Consider the following 9,726-nt stretch of genomic DNA (forward strand, 5'->3'; position numbering starts at 1 on the left):
TAAGCTCAGACGAACCACTTTCTGAAGCTACTTCTTTCCCTTACGGTTGGCCTTTGCTTTCTTCACACCTTCGGGTCGTTGTATTCCTCCAGATGAAAAACCATCCGTAGGGGTTTCATCCCCTCCATCATCTCTGGACCTCTTCCCACTTCCAGCACTACCTTGCTCCTCAACATCACAAGCAGCTTTTCTTTCCTTCTTTGACAAGGACCATCTCAGCTTTGGCCTCCACTTTGGATCTTTATTAAGCATTTCAACCGCGTGAGGAAAAACGAAGTTGCGACCTTGGGCGAGATGAAAAAGCTTCGACGCACTTTTTATACGGTCAACTTCGTTGTAACCACTCCCTCCCTCCGGAAGTCTACCCGCTTCATCATAGCAAGATATCCATTGTAGTGTGTCTGCTGCCAACCTTCTCTAGTGCGACGTCAGACTCTTCATAGGTCTTGGCGGAAGTATATGCGGCTTCTCCGCATGAGCCATTTGATATGCTGCGTGTACATCGTGCCAAAGGGACGTTGCTTTCTGGCTCGTACCTTTAATAGCATTCTCGCTGATCTCCAAGTACAACCCAATCAGAGTTTCATCTTCCGCAATAGACCAAATTCGAGTCGCTCGTGCAGCAACCTCGTTGGATTTCAGTCTGGGAACTGGTGGAGGATACTGCGGCGTCTCTGGTACGCTTTCCTCTTCGCTCTCATCGAATTGTGTGTTGCTATCATGTTCAGTTTCAGGTGTACGATCTTCATTAGCATGGTTTTGTAGGGGAAACTGAGTGGGTGTCTGATACTGTGGAGGTGGTTGCAAAGACGTATTGCTCATTCTTTGCAAGAACAATTGAAACTCGGGATTAGTTAGGAAATCATCACTAAAACCCGAAAATTGTTGTCGGAAATTTGGGTCGTTTGGATCCATTAAAAGATTCTGCATCAAAAAACAAAAGATAAATATTTTTACAAACATTAATTTAAAAAACAAATTAAAATGACAACAAATCCAAAAAAAATATCAACAACTTTCTTCAATTACATAATGCAATTACATTACATGGCCATCAATGTTATTTTTATTTCAAAAAATCACACATATACTAATTATAATACATAACTAAATTTATATATAAGAAAAATAAATTAACCAATAATTGCAACACTTTATTAACTACAACTTTAGTAATGTATGGAGAAAATATCAACAAATTTGTTTAATTACATAATGCAATTACATTACATGGCCTACTATATATTTTTTTTTTCAAAAAATCACACATATACTAATTATAATACATAACTAGATTTATATATTAGAAAAAAAAACCCCAATAATTGCAACACTTTATTAACTACAAATTTAGTAATGTATGGAGAAAATATCAACAACTTTGTTTAATTACATAACGCAATTACATTACATGGCCTACAATATTTTTTTTTCTCCAAAAATCACACATATAATAATTATAATACATAACTAAATTTATATATTATTAGAAAAAAAATTAACCAATAATTGAAACACTTTATTAACTACAAATTTAGTAATTTATGGAGAACATATCAACAACTTTCTTCAATTACATAATGCAATTACATTAAAAAAAATTTGTTTTTTTTTCCAAAAAATCACATATATACTAATTTTATTACATAACTGAATTTATATATTAAAAAAAATAAAAAATTACCTGAATATGGGTGAATTGCAACAAAAATATTCTTCTACAAATTTAAAATACTTAAGAAAATAAAAATGTGGAGGATTTAAAGTGTTTACGAAATTATATCAAAATATATCAAAATTCATGTCTATTTATAGAGAATTTAATTTTATGACCGTTGGTAATTTTTTTTTTAACAAATATATTTTTCGGAAAATCAGTTAGAAATAATATTACCGTTGTAAACGGCTAGTATTTTATCATTGGTTAATCTGATGCGCAAGACACGTGGCACGCTCTTATTGGGCAACGGACTGACGCGCCTCAATCAGAAAACTAATTTATTTTTTTTTATTTTGGAAGCGTCAAAACGACGCGTTTTGTGGCGCGCCTTTGAGGCTGCTTCATCAAAACGCTTCGTTTTGATAAGGGGCCAGCCAAATTTTTTTAAGTGCGTCTGACTGGTGTGGGGCCTACTTGCTTTACTGTTCATCAAAGAAAATGCCCATACTTTGGGCGTTTTCCATTTTGCCCATAGGCTTTTTTTGGGTTTATTGTATTTTCTCACCATTGTAGGTGGTGAGCATTTTATTTGCCCATCAAATATGCCCATGAGCAAATAAAATGCTCACCATTGACAATTCTCTAACAGCCAATTGAAAGGTAGTATTGAAGTCATGAATAGATATTTTGTGTGGAAATAGTCTTTAATAATTAGATAAAATGAAGGTATGATAATGAAGAATTTTTTGCATATACCAAAGCTAACAATTGTGAATTTTCGTTTTGCAGTTATGTGTGTGGTAAACTAGCTACTTTGATAAAACTAGACTGGTTAAGACTCCAAAATAATAAAAACTTTCTCTCTCTTAAAAAACAAACGTTCTCCCTTCTCTTTTCGACAAAGGAAAAACCTTTCCCCTGTTTTAATTGCCGGCGGCGGCCAGAGCAACGCTGCTCATCTACGGTCGTCGGCGAGCACCCTTTGATCGTTTTTGGTCTGGTTCGGAGACACATTTTCCCAAGGCTAACCCATACGCTTCATTCTCCCGGAGTTAAGTTAGGGTTAGGGTTTCTTTTTAGGGGAAAATTTCTCTAGTCTTCTCTGAAGACCTTTACCAGTTCTTAAAGAAGCATGCGGCAGTAAGCGAATTTCAGTTTGCCTTCGTCATCGCTGGTTATCGGCAACGCCAGAGGGTCGTGGGATTTGACAATAACCTTGGGTCCTTTTCAAAGCTTTCCCAATCATCGTCGTTGATAATGTCACCAGTAAAGGTAAAGGTTAGGGTTATTGTTTCTTGTTTGGATTAGGAATGTTGCTTACGGGGTGTCGAATTTGGTTGACAAGGGTTTTGGCTTAAAATCGGAGCTAACTTCATCGCCGCCGTATGTAATTTCGAATTGAACGAAATTAGACGATAAAGGCAAAGATTTGGTTAAGGTTTCTTCTTTGGTTTTGTAGCCTTTTTAATCTTATTCTGCCTGTTACCAGATTTAGCTTCTTGGTGTGTATTAGTCTTTTTTTCAGTTTGTGGGAGTTAAGTTTGTGGTTTAGTATGTACTGCGGCTTTCTTGCTATTAATTTTAATTGCCAAAAGTGCGATGTTCTTCGATGCAACCTTCTTTGTTCAAATTGGGTTTGGTCGTGTGTACTCTTGTGGTTTTACAAGGGTTTAGGGGAGCTAGGGGGTGTGTTAGCCTCTTCTTTCAGTGTTTTGGTACACGGGTTCGGGTAAATTTGGGGTTTGTGGTTTCTTGTGGATTGTTTTGGTTTGTCAGATTGGTCTTGGCTTGTTGTTTGTGTGTTGTTATCTCTTTTGATTTCCTTAATCAAAAGAGTTTTGGAAGGTTATCCCTTGGTATATCCTTCATTTCAGCTTAGCAATCCATTGCTTTGAAAAACCTTTATCTCAACCCTGTTCTCCAACATGGGGGCTCCCATAAGTTTCTTGTGAGGGGTTTTTAGTATGGTAATGATCTCTTCCTTAGAGAAGAGATCAAAGGTATCCACATTTAAGGGTATCGAGTCCCTTTTACTTGTAAAAGTGACTCAGTTTGTGTTGTCAAGCCGTGGTCATCTCATTTTCCTACCCTTTTTACCTACTATTTGAGACTATTTGTGTTCTTTGGGGCTCGTGTTGTTGTCAGCCAAAAGTTGTGCGTTCTCCGCTGTTCTGTCCATTTTTCAGGTTCAATGGAATGAGTGATACAAAGCCAACAATGGTAAAATTTGGTATCTCCTTAAGCAAGCTCGAAGTCTTCTACTTGGTTTTTCAGATCGGCTAGTTCTTGTAAGGAAGTTGTATTTGTAATGTTGGTACCATTGGAGCTAGTAAGGCTTCGTTAGGTAGTTTACCGACCTTACTCCTAAGTGTGTAATTTTATTTTCGTCTATTAAGCTGTTGTCAAAAAAAAAAAGATAAAACTAGACAAATAATATTGAATATCGCAATGGCACCAACAGATTCAAAATGAATATTATTCTTGTAAGTTTCAAGTATTTAAGGAAAACTAAATTCTCGCAAAATTTTGTCATTATGATACTAAGTCAGCTTATCGTACACCAAATGCTAATCTAGTACATAGACTATTACAAAAGGAGAGAAAAAGCGCATCAAATAAGTTAAAAGTATATACACACGTTTTAGAGCAGACATGTTCAAAAAGACTCATATAGTTATCACCGTCATCGAAAAGCAAACGATAGGCTACCATGTTGTCGGGTATTATTTCTAGTAAAGGCGACAATTGAATCAGGGACCTCTTCTAATATTCTCCAAATCTTAATCGACTTATCCAAACTTCCGCTATACAAAACCCACCTTGAATCAAATGAAGACGTTTCCCCACTTGGCACGACTGCTAAGCACTTGACAGGACCATTATGCCCCGTCAATATCGATAAGCAAATATGATCATCAATATTTGTATCCTCATTAGTAACTCTTTTCCATACACAAATATTCATATCTGCAGACCCACTAAATACCAGGCATCCTGCAGTAGCTAAGCACAACACCGCAAGCTTATGCCCATTTAGGGTACCACATGGATAAGCAAAGTTTTGTTTTTCCCAAAAGTTAACTTGTCCATTTGATGAACCGCAATATAAGATTGTGGTCGTTGGGTCAATTGCTAATGCTGTCACGGCACATTCTTGCTTTAATAGAGATTGTGAAAAGAAATGTTTAGTTCCTTTTCCTTGGACCTCACGACGCCATACTTTAATTGTGCCATCAGCAGACCCCGTAAAGACGAGGCCATCAAACCCAGCAACAACAGCATTAACAGCATCATCATGGGCAGGTATTGATTCTAAACACTTAAAGTTTGATGTACGCCATACTTTTACAGTCTTATCCCATGAAGCCGAGTATAAGTAGTTACGATCTTCACTCAAGCTAAGCGATGAGATAGCATCATAATGTCGTATCCACAATGCATTGCGATGTCTCCCTATCTCTATATAATTCTTTGGTCTAATAGACTTCTTCATGAATGACTTAAATGTAGGTAAAGTTCCGACCCTCTTGTGGACACTTGGATTTTTAGCACACATTTTCCAAACCCGAATTTTTCCATCTTGGTGCCCGGTAAAAATTTTATCTTCTGATATTACAATCGACTTGACAAGACCGCTGTTTGATTTAAACCCAGAGTATTCTCTTTGATTTCTCCAAACACGTATATTCTTACTGTCGGTCCCGGTATATAATAAGTCCCCCGATGTTGCTAGAGAATAAATGTGTCCTTCTTCTCGTATCAATGAGCCCATTAGACAATTATAATAACCTCCATTATTTGATAAACTACCTTCGAGCATGGAGGTTGGCAATGCCATATGGGCTGACCATGGGGATTTAGAATATGGTGAGGCGCAACCGGTGTTCTCTGATGGTGAAGAGTTTGTAGAATCTATAGTGCTCGAACGATGTTCATATTGATGATGCTCGAAACTATTATCACTATAAAGTTGTGGTTGTGGTTGTAAACTTTCCGCCCTTCCAAACATTGTAAGCAAATTTCAAAAGTAATTGAAATTTAGCTAATTAAATAAAAACTTAATATAAAGGGATGGTTTAATTTATATGGATTATCATATGATAGAAGAATAGAAAAGTTTTATGGAAATTATGTCAAAGTATACGAAAATAATCATAAATAGTAATAAAATATGAAAAGATGCTTGTGTATAAGATTTTTTTTTTTTTGTTTGTTGTTGTTGTTGTTGTTGTTGTTGTTGTTGTTGTTGACACCGTGTTATATGCCTTGTGGTGTATATTATATTATAGATGAACAATTATAAGAGAAGTGAAAAAAAAAACAAACCAGGAGGATTAAGGTTTTGTTAATAAGTATTGTAACTTTGTAAGAGATAGAATATGACAAAAGCTAACTAGCACCAATTAAAACATACGTGATTATTGCAAAGTTTTCCGGAAAACATCACAATTGATTGGCACTTAGTGTAGAGAGGAGGTTAGTATGTAACCAAAATTACATTTAATTCTATTAATCTATAACTTTTCTCACCCTCACTATTTTTAAAATACAAGAAAAGACGCATTATCGTTAACATAGCCTTAAAATACGATCAACCACACAAATTAAAACATACAATAACTTAAATTACCCATCTAATAAGCTATTTTTATTAATTATCTTTGCAATTACAACATAAAAACTAAGTGCATTATTGACTTATTGTATATTATAGTTTGTATTGTTATGTAATGTTAGAAAAATAAATTTTATTTGAACCTTTTAATATTTACATGTTTGTGTATCAATGATATTATTTTATTTTGTAATGCCAATAAACATATATACATATGACGCTCTCCTAATTAACAAGTGTTCCTAATAAATAAATTTAATTATGTGTTATATGACGCTCTCCTAATTTAAATTTGAACTTGCGACTTCAATTTGGAAGTGTTGACCACTAAGACATGTCTTATTACATGTTATCTTTAAAAAATATTTTAAAAAATGAATGAATGAAAAATAAATTATGAAGGTAGTGGGTAATCATGAATTTTGGATCAGTGAGTAATGATAATTCCAACTCAATTCAAATTCAAGCTACTTGAATGAATTTTTAGATGTTCCACTTGAGTCGATATGATTTTAACTTTTAAGAGAAATGGCTAAATACTACTAATATGGATTCCAAAAAACTTTTTAATTACTTTCAATAATTGGATCCCATCTTTGAGATGGTGGTTATTATATTTAGGGGCCGTTTGGTTGGTGGTATTCAACAAAGGGAATGGGAATCGGCGGGAATCATTCCCTTTGTTGTTGTTTGTTAGGTCACTTTTCCAATCCCCTTTACCCCCTTCATTCCCCTAAACCCCTCTAACTTCATTCCTACCCCCCAAGGTATTTCCATTTCATTCCTTGGCCACCACCACACCACCATACCACCACCCTCCAACCTACCCACATCACCGGAAACCGCACCACCGCATACCCTTCGCCGCACCTCCCCCACCCCTTGCCGACCATCCCCTCAACTCCCCCACCCCTCGCCGGAAGGCAAATCGGTTTTTGGGAGGAGAGGAAGTGCGGCTTCGAGGGTGGTTGGGAAGGGTTTCGAGGGTGGCTAGGTGGTTGGGGAAGGGTTCTAGGTTTTTTTTGAGGGTGGGGGAAGGTTTTCGGGGGAGGGGAAAGCTGTTTGGGAGGAGAGGAAGTGCGGCGAGGGGTGGGGCCGGTGCGGCGAGGGGCGACGAGGGGTGGGGCAGGTGCGGCGAGGGGCGAGGGGCGAGGTGGCTGGAGAAGTGGGATAGTGAAGAAAGAGGGGTTTGTGTAGTGGTGGTGGTGGTGGTGTGGTGGTGATGTGATTCCCTTTGATTTTTAAAACAAACAACACACTAAATTTGAGGGATTTTCATTCCTTTTTCTTTCATTCCCTTTGTTCATTCCATTCCGATTACCACCTGCGAACCAAACGGCCCCTAAGGTTATTTTTTTTTTTGGTTTGTCTGCCGAAGATTGAAAATTTAGGGTTTCAAAATCTCCGAAAGTATCTAAAAGGCCAAATGAGTATTTTCACTCAAACAACTATTCATCAATGGATCTCAAACCGAATTAGTGCTAACTCACAGATTGTATAGTTTCGGATGAAGTTTTTTCATTAAGGCGATCGTTGATCGAACTGCGATGTATCTAGTTCTTAGGTGATTTGTACTTGTGTTGAAATTCTAATTTTCCTAGGATTTGTTTGTAAGTACCGTTGACTATCTTTTATTAATGAAATCCTTTTTCTTCTTGTCAAAAAAAAAAAAGTTATCACATGTTAACTTGAATGAATTTGGTGATACATTTATGCAAGGCCAAACAAAATAATAATAAAAAGTTGACGCGAATTTGCTTGAGGTTGGTCCAAAATTCCAAATTAGTTATACAGCTCGAATTCTTTTGGGTTTTGCAAACTACCCCTCAACATTAGATCACTCGCTTCATTAAAAAGTGAGGTTGTATGCCTAAACTTAGAGAAAAGTGGAGATTAAAATTTAGTACCTCTTAAAAATGAAGGAAATTCCACCATCCATGAAAAAGGACAAGTAATTTGAAAAAATATCAATAACTAACATAATACTAAAACAGACACCAGGAATGACACGTGTCACTTATTGGTGCAGTATTTTCCTTCCAAAACTCCCCTCCCCTTTTAGCAAAAAAATATTTTATCTTTTTATAATAAAAATCTTTTATTTTTGGAATAATATTTGTATAATACAACTATAATAAAAATTATTCCAAATATTTTATATTATCTTTACATAAAATTTATTTCCTTTTATATTGTGTTCTTAATTTTTCCATACACATTTACCAAAAATATTATTCCAACTTTTTTTTTTAATTATAGAAAAATTTAGCCACTGGTTTAGGTACAAGATACTATCATTACCGCCTAGATACCTTTTAGACGAAGTATTATTGAATTTTTCAAAAATAGTAAAAATAAAATTGATTCATATAATTGATATTAAAGAAATATTTTAAAACGTCACTTTAATTTTTTTCCAAATACCTCTAATATGTTGTTTCTTAGACTAATGAAGTATTAGATATGAATATAAAATAAATGTTGTGTTCAACAACTATATCATAGGTCTATATTTAGGAAAATGTGAAACATCAATCAATTTTTTTTGTTACATTTATATCTTAGTAAATACAAAAAAATTATTATTGTTTGCTGAATTATAGACACATATCCTTTATTTTTTCGATAAATAGTCATCATTTACAAATAAAATTTTAAGCTAATAAACAAATAATGATCAAACTACAATTATTGGATACCAAACACATTTTTATATAATAACAAAGAGCGACGATATCATATACAACATCAATTCATTAAATAAAAATGTACTATTAATAATATAGGCTAGTGCTACCTAATTGTGGATTATAATTGCCTTTAATGATCCGAATAGTATTTATTTCCATTGATATTATTTTATTGGATATAAATGTGATATATTATTTGTAATTTATATATTTACATGTACGTTGTGCTAGCTAATAGATTTCCCGTAGATTTTATTCTATTGTTTGATTAATATTTTCATGTTTGTTAAAAAACATTTATAAATACGTCTTTAGTCACATAGTCACTAGATTGTATAGTTTTATTGAGAAATAATATACATCATTAGTGTAATATAATGTATACTACTTTTAAATATTTTCAACACAACTATAATCAACAATAATTTTTTTTTTCTTCTCAATTATAGTTTTAATAATTTTTGCCTTATTCTTTTATTTTTCTATATGCATTGCATTTGTTTATTCCACATAAGTTGCCTCATTTTTTTTTATTATGTCACAATTTGTGGGAAAAGATTAATCTAGTATATATATACTAGAATTTTGACATTTTAATTATGTAATTTTTTTTCTTATGTGTGATAACAACTCGATCTTTTCCTTATCTATCGTGTTTGGAATCTATAGCTCTATCATTTCCTTCCTTCCTCCTCGATTACCACAATTTTTATATTTGATACGGAAGTAGATGCTAACAAGATGGTCGTAAAACTTGATCA

At 34.4% G+C, this 9,726-nt stretch overlaps 1 protein-coding gene across 1 annotated transcript; it reads right to left on the reverse strand.

Moving 5' to 3' along the window:
• Positions 1-27: 27 nt before the first annotated feature.
• On the reverse strand, positions 28-8,210 carry LOC110692849 (protein JINGUBANG-like). Its single transcript, XM_021869930.1, has 5 exons — positions 8,183-8,210; positions 7,638-7,689; positions 4,419-5,535; positions 537-924; positions 28-368 (listed from the first exon to the last, which is right to left on the reverse strand). The coding sequence occupies exons 1-5, from the start codon at positions 8,208-8,210 to the stop codon at positions 28-30; spliced, it is 1,926 nt and encodes a 641-aa protein (XP_021725622.1).
• Between the last annotated feature and the right edge of the window lie 1,516 nt (positions 8,211-9,726).

Source organism: Chenopodium quinoa, unplaced genomic scaffold (assembly GCF_001683475.1).
Source record: "Chenopodium quinoa cultivar QQ74 unplaced genomic scaffold, ASM168347v1, whole genome shotgun sequence".
In the NCBI taxonomy this organism is placed as follows: Eukaryota; Viridiplantae; Streptophyta; class Magnoliopsida; order Caryophyllales; family Amaranthaceae; genus Chenopodium; species Chenopodium quinoa.

Excerpts from the sequence above, each read along its gene's own strand:
- LOC110692849 (XM_021869930.1), bottom strand. The coding sequence starts at position 8,210 with ATGGTGGAATTTCCTTCATTTTTAAGAG. Across the intron at positions 925-4,418 it reads TTTGGAGAATATTAGAAGAG|AATCTTTTAATGGATCCAAA; the intron begins GTCCCTGATTCA and ends TTTTTGATGCAG. Across the intron at positions 369-536 it reads CAGCGAGAATGCTATTAAAG|CGGGTAGACTTCCGGAGGGA; the intron begins GTACGAGCCAGA and ends GCTATGATGAAG.